The 17,763-nt window shown below is 39.5% G+C and overlaps 1 protein-coding gene across 1 annotated transcript; it reads left to right on the top strand.

Moving 5' to 3' along the window:
• Window positions 1-479: 479 nt before the first annotated feature.
• Window positions 480-16,653, top strand: tprg1 (tumor protein p63 regulated 1). Its single transcript, XM_034038205.3, has 6 exons — window positions 480-614; window positions 2,063-2,319; window positions 3,254-3,345; window positions 4,581-4,757; window positions 14,604-14,757; window positions 15,812-16,653. The coding sequence occupies exons 2-6, from the start codon at window positions 2,074-2,076 to the stop codon at window positions 16,004-16,006; spliced, it is 864 nt and encodes a 287-aa protein (XP_033894096.1). The 5' UTR covers window positions 480-614; window positions 2,063-2,073; the 3' UTR covers window positions 16,007-16,653.
• Window positions 16,654-17,763: the final 1,110 nt, after the last annotated feature.

Genomic DNA, 17,763 nt, shown 5'->3' with positions numbered 1-17,763 from the left:
AGGTACTTTACCTAGATTGCTCCAGTAAAAACCCAACTGTATAAATGGGTAATTGTTTGTACATAAATAAATAAATAAATAATGTTTTATCTTGTAACAATTGTAAGTCGCCTGAATAAGGGCGTCTGCTAAGAAATACATAATAATAACAGATAAAGATAACACGTTATGATGCTCTCCCGATAGAATCGCCACCGCATTTAAACACATTTCACATCCACTTGTTGTTTTAAAATCGATTCGTTTGAGGTTTAGAGGCGAGATTAAAAAAAAAAAAAAAAAAAAAAAAAAAAAAAAAAAAAACCGGACCTATCTTTTGGTGTGTAGGAATTACGGGAGACCACAGAATTTCCCAAAATATGCACCCACATTCTTAACAGCTCCTGGCGCACAGCGTTTTGTCAGTTGGTTCACTTGATAACAAGTTTAACAAATTTCGTATCTTCAAAATAGAAAGTTAAAAAAAAAAAAAAAAAAAAAAAAACCCTGTGAGCAGTGCGATCAGAATCGGTTTCTGAGCACCTAACAAAACAAGCCAGGAAGTCACCTCACGTGACGGTGCATGGCCGCACTTGCAAGTTTTGTGTAGTTTCTCTGACACGCTGCTGGAACTGGTACGTAGTTTTTTATTACCTACATTACTGTCTCTTAATAAGCTTGCAAATTGATCTCGTGATTTCTTAATATACAGTAATACATATACTTACATAATACATGTATGGCTTGTGAGAAATTTGTCTTCAATAAAAATCTTTAAAATTCTTTACAGCTACATAGTACAGATATGTATGTTTTAAGCCACATCCTGGTTCATATAAACGTGTTCGTATTTCATAATAATAATAATAATAATAATAATAATAATAATAATAATAATAGTTGGATATCATACAATACTACTAAGCCATTTTCTTCAAGCTAGTATATATTTCAGTTCTTTCTTCATCGTTGTGCAGTATTTGAAAGCCAAAGCAAGCAACTCAAAACAGAAATGTATAGATTAAAATATATTACGTGTATGCAATTCTCGTTCGAAGGAAGTGCGTGGTAGGAAAAGTCGCTTTTAGAGTTTTATTTCTGAAATGCAACTTGTGTAACATTTTTATTTAAAAAAAATGCATAGACATTGCCAAAACAAGGGTTTCACGCTAACTGTGACTAATGCATGCTCTTTGACACACTTTGTTTAGCACATATTAAATGTTTCTAACCCATTCCCGGATAATTTTACACTTAATAATATAGCTAACACTCATCTTTTGTCATGTTAGGCACAGTACACACAAATGACAGCCAGGGTCCTCATCCATCACATGAGTTCATGTTATCACCCTGTGTATTTTTTTCTTGTAGCTGGGAAGGGCACAGTAATTTCAGAGCTTGTTGATTTTCTCCGACACCATTGAACTTCTGAAACGTCGCATACGAACCTGCCCTTATTTACTAGCCTTTACCTTCCCCGAGTCTCTACACTTGAGTTCTTACAGTGTACACGCTGTCAGGTAGTGCAGATGGCTTGGTTTTGCTGTGGAGAATAAAGGTGTGCGAAGGTACAACCATTGCGCATGAGCATTCAACAGGTTATGTGTGGTATGACAAATACTGCTGACTGATGTTAACAAGAGGTGATGTGATATACGTGCAATTAAAGTAATTATAGCTAAAAAAAAATGTTTTCCAGGTCTCAAATACAATTTTTTTTAAACAAACAAACACTTGTTATAGCCATTAGCATAATTTACACTGGGGACATGTCCGACTAACTTTTTCATTATTTCAGATAGAATAATCTTTATGCATGCATCAGCTACAGAAACTGCCCCCCCACACACACACACACTTTTGAGACACTGGTTATAGCACAAAAGAGGTTCTCAGCTCACTTGCCTTGCCTTCTAGTACTGCTTTACTTATTTAGTTATTTCACCCCACCGTTGTTTTCTCGATCAAAGCACGTTACTGGCAGTCTGAAAGCATGTTGGTCAATATGGGAAGCAGATGCAATTCATGTGTTCTTTTGAACTTAGTTCCGTTTTTTTTTTTTTTTTTTTTTTTTTTTAAGCTTGGATCAGGATGTCTGCCAGGGAGCAGGGTGACTTCAAGTTTGTAGAGTTGGGAGAGGAGGCAGTGGAGCAGCAGTCCACAAAACCTGGGGAAAGACTGGAGGAGCCAGTAGAACCAGCCGGGCCAGCGGAGAGGGGTTCTGACACCCAGCCAGAGAAGCCCTCTGATAGGAAACCCCTTACAAAACCCCACACTGTGCCCGTGAAGAGAGAGCCCATTGATAAGCACAAGCTCAAGAGATTCTTTGTCCTCAGGGTAATGCAATAGCATGTATTATTATTATTATTATTATTATTATTATTATTATTATTATTATTATTATTATTAAGTTTTCAACAGTCATTTTTTAAGCAGGTGGCAAAGACAGGACAATAAATACAGCAGTGCAAATTCAATGCATAAAGCATGTCAGTAAAAGTTGTACGCTTGCCTTAAAATGCACAATAGTTCAGTGATTGCAGATGAGAGCAGTGAAATGTCAATGTAGCGTTGCAGGTCTTTACAATTCACTGACAGTCAAGTGCTTTTGACTGTAGATTGCTTCAGCGGACCTTTAGAAGTGAAAACTGCAGGCGGATTGATAGGTTTACAGAAAGCTTTGTAAGGATTTGATTCTCGGCTGAGTCATGATGTATGATCAACAGGGAAAAATGGAATCAATCAATCAGTTTTCTAAGTACCCTGCTTGATAAACAGATTGTTGTGAGTTCCAGTTAGACTTTAAAGGAATCCAGGTAAGACTATACTTTACAGCTTTAGTGTGAAGCATTTCTTAGGTTTGAGTCACTTAAAAAAAAATGTATAAAGTGATGGATCTCTCACACGCTCACATTCAACCACAGTACAGAACAGTTTGATCTGAAATGCCCACCAAAAACATGAACTCGTTTCCGGGTGACTGCCATAATCTCCCGTTTCTATGTCTGCTTCGAATACATACTTGGTATTATAAAACACGCTGGTGGCCTATTTTGCCACAGATGTTTGAGCCCTTAAACAGTACTGTGTTTATTTTACAGCTAACCTCTGTTTACATCTTGTGCAAGTTCTATTCAGTATTCCGACTGAGTGCAAGAACATATCTGGGGGTTCCTCATTGAAGGGGATTCAGTGATTAGTATTTAGTAGATGCAGTCGCTATGGTTTTACTGTATAACTCCTCTGCCCCTGTCTGTGTGTCTCTCCCCAGCCTGGCGCTATTGAACAAGCAATTGAAGGCATTCAATCCATGATGGATGAAAAGGAAGATGGAAGTGTTCAAAGTGCCTGGGTTTTAGCTGAGTGAGTCTGATAATGTATTGCCTGAAACAAAAGACAACAGTGTAACAAGTTCTATATAGTATTAATAATAATCATACTGCTCATAATCATAACAATACAGCATAGATAAACAAGGGTTAATAAATCAAACACATGCACAACAGTGTTTAAATATGCACTCAATCCAAGAGCATTGAAATAAGTCGATACTATTTGACACATTATCCCTTTGTTGATAGTAGTAGTCTGCACTCTTTTAATGGGCATTTTTTTGTATATTCCTGACTAGAATGTACTGTATCCTTCGGGGATAAACCTCATCCAATTAAGCTTTCAGACATTCTGATGAGAATACAGCTTCTTACAAGGCACTTCGATAGCATCATTTGCTTGTCTAGTGTCACTTGAAAGGTTCTTTGGGAAAGGCTTAATGCATTCTAAAGAGCGCTGGAGTTGAGTAATTAAAGGGAGCTGTTTGAGAATTATGAACATGAATAACTATAAAGGTCTTGGCTTAATGTTAAAATAATGAAGCCACAGTGCCTTGTTATCAACTGTACCTTGCTTCAACTCTACAGATAGTCCTCAACTGAATTTTACCAATCATTATAACAAGAACCAACCGCGGAATAGGACTGACTCATTCACACACTTATCATTGAATTGCACTATTCATTATAGCAGGAAGCTGCTGGCCGCTCACCATTCGATAACCACACCCCTGTGGAGATAAGCAGCAGTCTTCCTTCTGCTTTATATTTAAAATACCTCCAGGTCTGGATACAAACCCCACAGTTTGCATTGTGTTGTATTGCATTGTCAGTTTGCATTGCATTGTATTGTATTGCATTGTCAGTTTGCATTGCATTGTATTGTATTGCATTGTCAGTTTGCATTGCATTGTATTGTATTGTATTGTCAGTTCGCATTGCATTGTATTGTATTGTCAGTTTGCATTGCATTGTATTGTATTGCATTGTCAGTTTGCATTGCATTGTATTGTATTGCATTGTCAGTTCGCATTGCATTGTATTGTATTGTCAGTTCGCATTGTATTGTATTGTATTGTCAGTTCTCATTGCATTGTATTGTATTGTCAGTTCTCATTGCATTGTATTGTATTGTATTGTCAGTTCGCATTGCATTGTATTGTATTGTCAGTTTGCATTGCATTGTATTGTATTGCATTGTCAGTTTGCATTGCATTGCATTGTATTGCTAATAAAAAGAATCCTTGTTGTTTGTTTCTTGTGCAGGGTGGATCACTGGAACAATGAGAAGGAGCGCATTGTGCTGCTTGCAGAGAACTCCCTCCTGATCTGCAAGTATGACTTCATCATGCTCAGCTGTGAGCACATTCAGAGAATCCCCCTGAACTGCATCGACCGCATCTGTCATGGGGAGTTCACCTTCCCACAAAAGTCTCTCGACAAGTGAGTACCCCTTGTTAAAGAAGCGGTAAGTCTTCCCTTGAATACAGTGTTAATATCCAGCGTGCCTGTCTGAAAGAACCATGCTTGATAAAAAGCTAAAGGATTTGTAATTAAACAGATTCGCGCAAAGGACTGTTTTCAGCTTGGCCGACATGGTTGCCAACTCACCAGTACTTGCAAGCAGTGTAGTAAAAATGAAACCACTGACTAATCAGACATGAATGATGACATGATGTGTTACCGTTCTGAAAACGTGGGATTGCACATAGCCTACATGCAGGACCATAAACCGTTCTGAAGCTGTAAAATATACCTTACTTTCATACAAGGACTGGACTTTACCTCACCTTTTATTATGAACCACTTTTTTGGTGCAGTCTGTCTTTAAGACAAAATTCAGTTATCACATTGCAACAAATTTGATAACATTACCAGTTAAATTTTTAGCATATTGGTATCAAGACCTTCATAAATTGGGCTTTTGGACCCAAAATTATGTATGTTTTAATAATTTTTTGTATTCTGTTTGCACATCAGTATTTGCTTTTAACCTCCTGTCCAGGTCACTAACACTGCACAAAGTGTACAGGAAATAAAATAAAATTCCCAACAAGACACTGCATGCTTTCTGCACAGACACTGGGTGTGCAGAGAGGTAATAAACACATGGAAATGAGCAGGGGGGCTGCTGTTGTCTCTGCATGCAGCAGTCACCTCAATTATAATAACAAGGGCCCTGTTTGACTTCAAAGGACTTGAGAACAATTTAACAATGCAGTGCTGAGAAGGAGTGAGCTTCACACAATAAAAACAGCAGGAGACCTAGGGTTATTGTAATTACCTTCAAAGTAAAACCTGTACTACTGAAGGACCTGTAGTACTGTAGGAACTGTACCATAGTTTTCAAAGTGTAATGCACACCCATTCATAGAGGGTGATGAGGGGTGCACGGAATGCATCGGCACACCTTTTGCACCAGTGCACGGCTATATCAGAAAATGTCAGTAGTACTGCAAGTAATCCTTTTTGCATTTTTTTTTAATGTGTGTAATAGTCCAGCACGCGTCTGTCTTTGGGGGGGGGATGATGAGGCTGTGGTAATGTATCATGAAGTTCCAGGATAACGTATGCATGGTAGTGCGAACTTGCTGGAGTTCTTGGCGACCCACGTTGCATTCAGTTATAAATGATATGCCACTTAAAAGTGTAGCTGACTTGCAAATAGAAAAAAAGGTCAAAGGAAGTTCTTCAGGTTTTACTGTGGCTGTCCTTTTCACCTGAAAGACTGACACTATTTTAAAGGGTTTTTTAACTGCTACTGTCTGAGTTCAAGCCAAAAAGTACCCTTATAGAGCTCCATGCAGTGACCAGTATGTCCACCAGTTGTCACTATGGCTTCATGTGCATGTCAGATGAATTGATTCTTTGGTATGTTTATATGAAATGGTAGGCCCAGCCCCACAATGGTCACATGTTCGAGTAATGGAAGGTATTATTAGCTATTAAGCTAACCTAGTTAGATTAGTAAGGGAGCGTGCCTGGTCAGTTTACAAAGCAGGTTTTTCTTTTTCTTTTTTCCTTTGTGAGTCTATGCTTTAGTTGGTTGGTGTGGTTGCTGACAGCTGTTTTGACTCAGTCCTTGGCAGGGCTGAGTTGTACCTGAGGTTCCCAGGTGAAAAGATTTCTCACATTAATCTGCAGCTCCACCCTGCTGCCCTGCCCTGCATTCCTCATGTGATTGTCTCACTGTTGGGTTTAGAGGGCTTCCGAGCCATAACACTGTCATTAATATCTAATGATATGTCACGTAGGCTGGTTCACCCTCCACTCCCTACCAGGTGACAGATCACTGCTCACACGAGTTGTAAAGTAGGATAAACACTTTCATTGTCTCTTTCCATTTCCATTTGTGTCCTCCTGAATTTATGAACTTTTTAAATGTACATGTACAGATGTGTATACAGTAAGCTTAGCTTGATGTATATTTATTTATCCCACCAGATATCTAATATCACCATGTCACATTGTGTCCTCACCTTTGAATGGGCCACCGCAACAGTGAAATAAACACAATACACTGTGGTTCACAATAGATATAGACACACACAACTCCCAGACACGCTTTTGTACAGCAGGTTTTCAATAGTTCTTGAATCATTTGAATGAATTTCTTGAAAGCAACAAATCTATACAATAGGGAGGGAAATAACTGTTCTTGCATAGCAGTTTCACCCTTTCCAGGTTTACTACGAGCTTGACTAGCCACAGTGTATAGGTAACAAACTCAGGGGTGTTATTAAATTCATAGTAAAACCAGGAATGGATCAAACTGCTATGCAATGAAGAGTTTTTTCCATCCATATTTTATAGATCTCTGTGGGTATTTTTTTTTTTTGTTACTGTTTTTTGTTATAATCTCATTATATCTCTCCCCAACCTGACACTACATCTGACTGAAGAAGATAATCTGTTGTCATGTGCTGTGATTTATATATATATACAGCACATGACAACAGATTATCTTCTTCAGTCAGATGTACAGAAGTTTTTTTGTGTATTTTCTTGACGATATTTCCTAATTCAGAATCCATTCATGTTGTTTTGCACATCTGCTACAGAAAGCCATTAGAAATCTCAGTGCGTTTCTCTTGGCTCATGTCTGTCAGGGAGGTGTGACAAAACAGCATCCCTATGGTTTGGTTGAAGGGAAAGTAACAAGCTTTTTTTTTTGTCTAGAAAATGTAATTACTTTGCACTGCCTAGAAAAGTATTTGAAATGTCTATTTCACCCAAAGGTGATTCTAGCGCGGTTTTAAGACTCTCAGTTATTTCCCCTTAGACCCTTAGAAGACATTGTTCTTCTTTATCTGTCTGCAGAATAGTTTCATTTTGGACAGACAGAACTCTGTAGATGCCCTGTCCAATGTTCAAGTGAAGTTTCCTCTGTTGTAGATATAAAATGAGCTACTGCAGTCTGGCCGAGACCCTCTGTTCCGGAAAACAAAGTTTGTAATGCAGCTGTGTTGCCTCCCCCTATAGAATGAACTAATTTTGCTTCATAAAGTCGAATGAAACCTGCTGAATAATGTTACGTTAACAATGAATTACATACCACCTGTGGCAGGGTGACCGATGGTCTGACGTCAACAAAAACTGACACCAGGGACGTACTGCAGGTAAAGGCGCTCGCGCCGTTTTTATTTACAAAAACAAATAAAATATTTTAACAAAAAAAACACTTGCTCACAGAGCGAAAATAAAAGGTATAAACAAAAATAACTCTCGAACACAAAATAACACGGTCAGGCTGGGCAATAGCCTTCACTGATCCTTTGTCTTTTTTTAAATACAGTTTCTCTCTGCTCGCTCTCTCCTCTCTCACACCCACCTCGAGTGCCGAGAGCTGCAGGCTTTTTATATCATGGCCGAGGGGTTTAACTAATTAGTAAATCATCCTATTACCCCTCGGCCACAATCTGCACGGGTTTATTAATTGTGTTATGGATGGGGCTACCCATCCACGCTAAACAAAACCAACGGCTACGCCATCATTTCAACAAAACAATAACAAAACATACGGCGCTTCACCGTCATAAAAATAAACAAACACAAAACAATCTGCACCGGGGCGGAGGGGGAGACCCCGATCTAAAATAAAATAAACAAGACAATGTACAGGGCACCTCGCCCTGTTACACCACCGCTTTGTAGTTTTCCGGTAGATTTTTACAATATCATTTTGTAGTTTCTTTGATTTACATGATGTTAAACAAAATATCTGAATTATGTTCATGTAGTTTTTTTTTTTGTTTTTTGTTTTAAATGGTCTCATCCTAAGATTCTAGGTGATGCAACACCTTTGGTCAGAGCTGTAGGGCTCAATTCGCAATACCCTGTTGAAGGCTTTCAAATCTTTTGAAAGCCTTGAATAGGACTCTTCACTCCTATATCAAAACAGCCATATTGTGGAAGCCAAATACTGTATGACTCAAGAGCCGTCCTCTGGACAGCACAAGGATCCTCAGTCATCTGTTACATTGCAACAAAATAAGCAGCTGTAATCACTGTAAGGGCTGCCACATGCCAGCTTGACTGCAACACCAGGTTACCTGCAGATGCCAGCAGGCATGGCCAAGGGCAATTTGAAAAGCTGTGGGACAAGCACCGTACTGAGCTTCTGACCTGGTATTTCCTTATTCTTCTTTTCAGGGTTTAACTTGCTGTTCTTTGCAAGCCGACAGGGATTTTTCATAAATAGCATCACTTTGTCACATACAGGTGTATCGATTACAGCCTGCATTCACTTTCAAGTACGACACACACAAGAAAAGACATGCCGTTGTGTTGCTGGAGATGCTTTGCATACATGCTACTGTAATTCCAAGTAGATGTCTCATCCTGTGCCTGTGTTAACACTTGCAGTAATTATGCAGGTTGAACAGCAGGAGGTGCTAGTGCCCAGCTGTAAAAGAATGGTCCTGCCCACCCTGCTGAAATGCAGCAAAGCTCTTTTTTGCTCATAATATCTACTGCATTTATTCATGCCATATTCTGTATTATATATTCCCATTGAAAGAAACTCCATCTGACAGACGTTGTTGAAGTGTATTCTTGACCTTTGTAAATATATACAGAGTTAATCCAAGCAGTAAACAGTTCATGTTACCACATGTAAACTGTACTTAGTTTTACAACACTTTGCTCTGCTTTTACCATGGTAAACCCGCAATTAACTTCTAGAAGGATAAAGCGATCGCAGACTCTATTATAACAAGGAAGAAAAAACCCTAAAAGCCCCTCAATGAGATGTCGGAGTTGTATATTTCTAGTATGGTAACTCCTTTCCTGGGTGTGTTTTTCCTTTATCAAAAAATCACACCAATGACAATTTAGAGGAGAGAATTATCAGGGGGGAAATGAAGCTGGACCTCCTAAATGAACATACTTCAAAAATCCACATTAATGTTTTCTTGCACAAATAAAACCGTGAGTGAACTTAGCTGCTGCTACTGCTGCTGCTACCGCCCCAAACAATCGTGACACACATCAGAAAAACAATAATGTGGTTTTGTTTTTTAATTTTGCAGTTTAATAAAGAATCATTCATGCCCCGAGGTGTGGGAGCTGGTGTTCTTAAGATAAGAACAAATGTTGGACACACCTGCCAGCTGTCTATTTTTTTAATGGAGATTATTACTCCATAGCCTGCAAGGTCATTACCTCCAATGGAAAGTGTTGGGTAGAGGAAGGAGGGAGGGGTTGTTTTAGAATAGTATTGAGCAATCAGGAGATTTGTTTATTGGCTTGCAGACAATGCGGGCCGTAAGCCAGAGTCCAAGACAGCTGAGGCCAAGGCGTTGACTTACCCAGAGCACAGCCTTGTTGCAAGAGAAGGTATTGGAATTTCTATTCGTGCCTAGAGGCTTAACCAAAAGAAAAGTGTGTGTGTGAGAGTGAGTGTGTTTCTGTGTGAAGGTGTGTGAGATTGAGTGTGTGTGTGTGTGTGTGAGAGAGTGAGTCAGTTTTTGTGTGTATATGTGTGTGTGTGTGTGTGCACACTTAGAAGGAGGGGTGGGGGGTGCTTTTCTGAAGTAACTGTTGTCTGTTGTGTTGCTTGCATTAGAATCTCACAGCTGGTCTACTTTTTGTTTGTCTCTTTTCTTTTTGAAGTACTGTGTCTGCATGGTGGGGAAATTATTATTTTCTTTAAACTGACATGAGGAATAATGACAGATTGATTGAATAATATTTAGCTTTTTGCTCACTCTTGCCCTCCCCCCCCCCCATTTCTGTCTCCCTGTGTGAAGAGTGAAAGTCCGAACACTCGATGCATGAATAAGATTAAGTATGAAGTTCTAACGAGGTGCTTTGGTAATGAAGCCAGCCTGTCTGGGCTTACTTTCTGAATTCTGTGGTTTTCGATACAATGAAAACCACTCTGTGTTTAAACGAAGAAATGGAATATATTCAAACACTCTTCTGGTTTTAGCATCTCTTTTGTGTCTCTCAACAAGCTCCCTGTTTTGCTTTTCTTGGAATAAAGGCTGGGGGGGGGCTGAATGTTTACCATTTGTGGATTTTAGAAATGTTGGGCAAACTACTTTGTAAATGACTTGTATGCTAACCTCCACCATTCCCTGGTAAGTGATAGATTACTAGAAACTATTTTCTATCCCAAGGCTCTGTGTTTTGTTTGCCAGGTGGTTGTCTGTCTTGCTTGATCAAGGGTTTGCACGCGTTATCTGCCTGATTTTAATCCCGCTAACCATTGTACAGATAAGAGAAGTTTAGGGTTCCCCGAGTGGCTCACAAGGTGTGCAGGGTGAGTCATACAGCCAGGGGAGCGCAGAATCACACCCTGGCCGTGCAAAGTTGTTGGTCTTCGCTGGAGATTCCGGGGGGGAGTGTCACGTTGGCCTTGGCGCTCCCGCGGGTTAGGGACCCCTCCAGTTAGGTGCCTAGTGAGCTCCGGTGGACACCTGCAGGGCTGTCCTTTGACCTCCAGAGGCCTGTAGCTCGCTGACACCCGCTCTCAAGTTCCTAACTTGGTCGTGGATCGGAGGACGTCCTTCAGTGAACCTTGAGTTCCTCTGAGCTGTGTGGGGAATTGCTCTGGTGCTGGAAGGGAAAAATAATTGGACACTCTAAATTAGGGAGACAATCGGGGGGAACATAATTGGGCACGCTAAAATATTTTTAAAAAATGGACCTCACTAGAAATGCAGAAATTCTAGGGGTTTGAGTGCAAATCTGCAACAAAGACTGTTCCCCAGAATGCCCCATGAAGACTTTCTGGACTTCTCTGCGTAAAACATCCGTAATATGTAAGGGTTTGGATACAGAAGCACCTGCCAACTGAGCACCTACTGGCATCCCTCAATTACAGGCCTGTCTGGTCTGCTGTGGTGCCCAAGAGGACTGAAACAGACTTGCATCCGGTTGTAATTGCATCCGGTTCCCCCGGTCCTAAATGTATTTCTGTATCTTCATTCATTGTTTCGTCTGTTTGTTTTTATTTAGCACAGTCATTATAATTTGCATTCAGGTTTTTTTTTTTTGTATTTATGATAAAACTAGCACTTTGAAATCAAGCCCCAGCTTGAAAGTGATCTATGCAAATTGTCAAGCGAAAGGTAATTATTGTCATGAAAAAAAAAAACCCAAACAGCAACCTGGAGATCGGAACTTGCGTTTACTGGAACACAAATAAATCATTGCACAGACTTCTCTCATTTGTGATCTTTGGCGTTTTTGTAGACGGTGAGCAAATCCTGCACCCTTTATACTGTCAGCCAGCATGATGATAAACCGTGTCTCGTTACATTGCCTCCTTATGCCCTTTCATGCTTGCATGGCGGACGAGCACGCTTTAATTGAGAAAGTGTTTGTGTTTGGAGATGTGGAAAAATAAAACAACTTAAGAGGTATTTAGCTTTTAAAGATCAGCTGCATGCAGTAAAATTATTTTGCTGTGATATCTTAGATACTACCCGCAGCAGTTTTAAAGTTTTGTAAAAGAACTCACACTAGTCACAGATTACTGAAAAGAGAGAAGCTAGTTTCCGATCGTGTTAGATTCTCCAACATCACCCTTAAGTTTAGCTTGTTATTTTGGAACTTTTTTACCATTCTTTTCCCATGGTTATACTAATGCATTTCCCATAGCTTACCCTGGTTTGCCATGTTTATTAATATGCTTTACCATACCTCCCTATTCTTTACAATGCTTGTCTAGGCTTTGCCACGCTTTCACTATGCTTTATTGCACTTTGCTGTGCGTTTACTGTGATAAACCTTTATAAGGACATTGTGGTAGGGTGTAGGACTGGATTTGGACACCTATTCATGTTAATTGCACCCTGTTAAAACACAATATGGGGGACAACAAAAAGCTCTTGGACAGGATATAAAAAACATGGTATGATATTTCTGTTTTAGTTTTAAAAGAGATGCTTCATAGTTTAGATCTTAAGAATGTTTTTTTTGTTGTTGTTGTGGGGTTAGAAAACTTTGACTCCAGAACTGTATTCTGGGGAAAACTGGCAGATAATGGATTTTTTTAAAGATAGGACTGGCAGATATTCATGCCTTCTGGGTATAAACAGATTTATACACTGATTGATAGACAAAGCACAAAATATTTCATTTTGCAAGAGCAATATATGCTGGAGGGCTGCCAAAGTAATCTCAGCCCCCGAATATACCAGAGGATTTCAAAGAGTTGGATGCTGTTACTAGGCATGCTAGCCTCTTAGGAGGTTTAATTAAATGTTAAAATGTGCCTCTGCGTTTAAAAAAAAAAAAAAAAATGTATTAGCCTTATTAAAAAGCGTTTTAAGTGATTTTATGATGAAGAAACAAGAAATGACCTTCCAGGACTACAAGCATACAGTACATTGAGCGATCTTTAAGTATTGCAATGACTCCGAAGGGAAGATGGTTGACATGGCATAACTTTTAATCAGCTCTTTATCTGTGTCTTAATTCAGATGTGGCCCCCGATACCATAATCGCTACACACTTCTTCCCTTCTCTAAATTCTGTTGATGTTAGGTTTGAATTCTGTTTTTCTTACACAGTTGTGTATTATAAAGATGCCCCTACAATGTGCCAGGTGATCAGCAGCATCTTGTTAGGAGACTGTGTGTTGAGAGACAGCTGCAGTGCAGTTTGTAACTTCTCTATTTGTGAGCCTATAAGTAAAACTGGACTCCCAGTCTACACAGCACCTTCTGATCAGCTGTCTCGTCTTCTCTCATTTGTAGTCTTGCCATCTTAACTGTTATGCTACAGTAGGTTTATTAGAACTGAGTGATTAGGTAACTTTCACCCAGCGGCTAAAATCAAAACAGCGTTTATTTTGGAAGCAGTTTGTCCTGCCAATCTGTCGAGATGTTGATCAGCACTTGATGCTTTGTTGTGTTTCACTGTGTGACTTCACTCAGGGGCAGGGTTCCTCTGAAGTTATTCTTGAGTGTTTCCAGAAAGCCGTGCTGAGGGCGTTTTTAAAACAGGCTTAAAAACACACTGTATTGAACTTATTTTGGAATGGTTAATCCTATAAAACCATTAGCAACCTACTGTCTGTGATGGGGTGGAGGGAGGAGGGACGACTGGACTTGTAATGTGGAATTATTGCCAGCTTAGCCAAAAGAGCTGCACTTTTGGCTGATCTACCCCTATACAAGTTTACCATTGTAAAAGCATAGCAGAGTGTAATAAAGTATAGGTGAAGCATGGTAATGATAAGTATGGTAAAGCATGGTAAACATTTGGTAAATGCGTGTTATAACCATGAAAAAGGCATGGGGAACTGCAAAATGGCGGTGCAAATTTACAGTGGTAAAGGGTAGTAGTGTTCAGACTAGTTTTTAAAACATTACCAGCCATTCTCCTTGTATAAATGAATGGTGCACTGAAGGATTTTATATTTGATATTCAGAAGAACCAAGAACAGTATGTGTGCTCTTAGTCATTGCTGCACGTCGCTTTGCTGGTGCAGTATGTCATGCAGAGGACCAATGTGTCAACACAACCATAGTGTGAAAAATAGATCTCATATTCATGGAAATCAATGGCAAGATCTCTGAAGCTATGGGCCATATCTTGCTAGTTCTCTTTTTTTATTTCCCTTTAACATTTATTTTCCATTTTCAAAAATAGTATTTTTGCATAGCATTGAGTGCCACCAGTGGTCAAAAGTTGTTTGTTTTTTTAATGTGCATTGTAACGTTCCACAAGCTGCCACCAGGTGGAAAAATGTTGCAATTGCAGGATGGGTCTTAAAAGGCAAGTCCAATCTACCCTCCCTAATCCTATACGTGTTTGTTTTGCTGTCTGGTGAAGGAGAGAAGGGGAAGGACTGCGCATTCTCTGGGACAGACTGCGGGAGCCAACCTTCGTGTCTCGCTGGAACCCTTTCTCAGGGGACTTTCCATTCTGCACCTTCACCGAGCACCCAGTGCTGGAGGCCAGCGAAAAGTTCACTAAGATGTGTGCGGTAGGTATTTTATTCAACTGTCCTGCAGTATTTATTTATTTTAGTTATTCGTGGATTTAAAATATTTAACCTGGTTAAAAGCCATGGAGACTGAGCATCTCGTTTACAAGGAGTGGAGATCACAAAGAGGTAGCAGATTTCAGACGTTTCATTTCATTACAGTACACAAGTCTGGAAATAAGACTCCCATTGCATAGAGGTGTAGTCCATTTCTGGTTTTACTACTAGTTTAATAAGACACACCTCAGCTTGTTATCTATACACACTGTGGCTAATCAAGCTCATAGTAAAACCTGGAATGGGTGAAACTGCTATGCAATAGGAGTCTTATTTCCATCCCCGGTACATTTCTGACAGGCTACATACAGTATGATCCAGCTGAAGCAATTTCACATGGCGTTCAAATGTGTTTTGATCAAAGATTTTAACAGATTGGGGTACTGTAGGTGTGCATGCGGAACCAAACCAATGTTCACTTTTGTAGGGGTTTAGAGCAGTCACTTGGTGCAGTCACTTTTTATGATTGCCTACTTTCTCTGCCTAAATTTTACATAAACAGTAAAAGGAAAAAAAATATGCTTTCGTGTTAGCGGAAGGATTACATTTTCGGAGCACAAGGGTGCAGCAGTTTGTGGGTTAATGTCTGACAAATGTGCAACAGTGATGAAATGTGCACTTGGTCAGACAGGTAGCCTCGGGGCGTCATGACTGATAGTCATAGGAATTGTAACTGTGGGCTGAAATACGTCCATAAAGGAACACGCTGTACAAACAGGAAGTGACTTATAGAGCCACGCCTCAGAATTAAGAAAAAAGCACAATGGACTGAAAAAACACTAAGCCCACTTTCCTGTTCCTTGCTAACCTTCAGCGAATTTGCATGGTTTCACTGCACCTCCACTGAACGATATGTAACACTGTTTTTTTAATATATTTTTTTGTAATTAAGAATTGCCACTTTCCACACCTGATATCTCCGAATCCATTTCAGATCCAGACTTCATATTTGTTGAGTTATTCTTGTCCTCCCCCTCCCCCACCCCCCCCCCCCCAGCTGGACCAATTCAGAGATCAGCTGACGCAGGCAGCTCAGAGAGCTCATGAGAAGAAGCCGGTCCCCGGCAAAGCCAACGGAGTCCTTGTGCTGAAGCAGCCCATCCTCATAGAGACCTATGTGGGGCTCATGTCCTTCATTGGAAACCAGAACAAGCTGGGGTACTGCCTGGCACGAGGGAACATGGGATTCTAAATGCAGTGCCACCACGCCTTGGCATCTTCTGTACCAATCATAAATACAGCAGAACCTCAGTGTTATGAACACGTTGGGATTGTGGGTTGTTCGTAAGTCTGAAATGTCCATAACTCTGAAAACTGAATTTTCAGTGGTTTTATTAAATGTGCACACCTGCTATCTACACCCTCAATCTGGCAAATAATACAAGGATACAATACAGTACTTGTATACTTTGAAACAGTACTATAAATGGAAAAAAAGGCTACATTTAAGTTACCATTGAAATCATAACTAGCAAAAACACAAATTTAAACATCCATGAAAACCTGGGTTAACGTAGTGCTTGTTTTAAACAAAATGCATTTGTGCAGCTTGGCTCCTTTGGCTTGGAAAAAAAAAATGTGTTTAAAACTACAATGTTCCTAGTAAAATTGCTTTACTTGCTTTGAAATCTCCCTCACGTTTCTGGATACATTTGTTGATACAGTAATTCTGCATTCTGTGACCAGCACGCGCTTACAGGAGTGCCTATCTGGTTGCATTGCACGCATGGCTGAGTGATGCATAATTCCGGTTGAAAGTGGGGGTTAGGTAGAGCGGTCAGTTCGTAACTCTGGGGTTCTGCTGTATATAAATACATTAAACCTTTTGATTTTTTTTCATTTTTGTGCAGTTGTACCTCCTTTCAAACCTATAATATATCATTTTTATATATCTCATTTTTATTATACAACATTTTTTTGTATTTGATTTTTAATTTTAAAAATATAAGAAAGTGCCAAATCATTCAAACTTTTTAAGTGGTCGGGGGTTGATGCTGTTAAAGGCTAGTTTACAAAAAAGGTGTTTATTTAACTAAGTTCACTAATTAGGAATGCTTTAAATGACAACAAAAGCACTATTTTATTAAGGAGGAGCATTACATTTTCTTATTCACTTTGAAAAGCAATTACCATAATTCTTCAGCATATAAAGTTTGCTTTGTGTACCGTGCAGTGGGTGTGACTGAGCAGTTGTATTCCTTGTGCACCTCTTGTATACGAACCTAGAAATAAAAACACAGTATACTATAGAATACTACACAAGTAAACTGAATACCTAGTGTATAAGTTACCCGTACTTGACACATACACACATTTTACTTAAATGTGTAAACTGGTGCTGGTTATATTATTATTATTATTTATTTATTAGCAGACGCCCTTATCCAGGGCAACTTACAATTGGTACAAGATATCACATTATTTTTACATACAATTACCCATTTATACAGTTGGGTTTTTACTGGAGCAATCTAGGTAAAGTACCTTGCTCAAGGGTACAGCAGCAATGTCCCCACCTGGGATTGAACCCACGACCCTCCAGTCAAGAGTCCAGAGCCCTAACCACTACTCCACACTGCTGCCCTTGTGAAGATTACAATATACTTCATTAGTCCAAGTTCCAATTTAGATCAACTAATGTGTTTCTGTTAACACTGTCCACTCATTCAATTTGTTTGTTGCTATAAATGCTGTTGGGATGTCATGTTTTCTTTCTTTGGATTGTTATAAGGTGATGGTAAAACATGCTATCTGTGCTTCTGACCAACTCTCATGAACGGTTACCAGCCTTTGCAGAGAGCAGGTGTCTAATGTGTATCTGTTTACAATGAATGCTACTGAATGCTACCGCAAGAGTTACTGTATATACGTTACCGCATTTGTGTCCCCACTTCCAGTCCCTTTTGTTAGAATCAGAAACTTAAAAAAGATGTTTCTTAACATCGGGGG

Source organism: Acipenser ruthenus, chromosome 17, assembly GCF_902713425.1.
Source record: "Acipenser ruthenus chromosome 17, fAciRut3.2 maternal haplotype, whole genome shotgun sequence".
NCBI lineage: Eukaryota > Metazoa > Chordata > Actinopteri > Acipenseriformes > Acipenseridae > Acipenser > Acipenser ruthenus.
The sequence above is the reverse complement of the archived record's forward strand: the minus strand, read 5'-3'. Positions and strand labels throughout refer to the sequence as shown.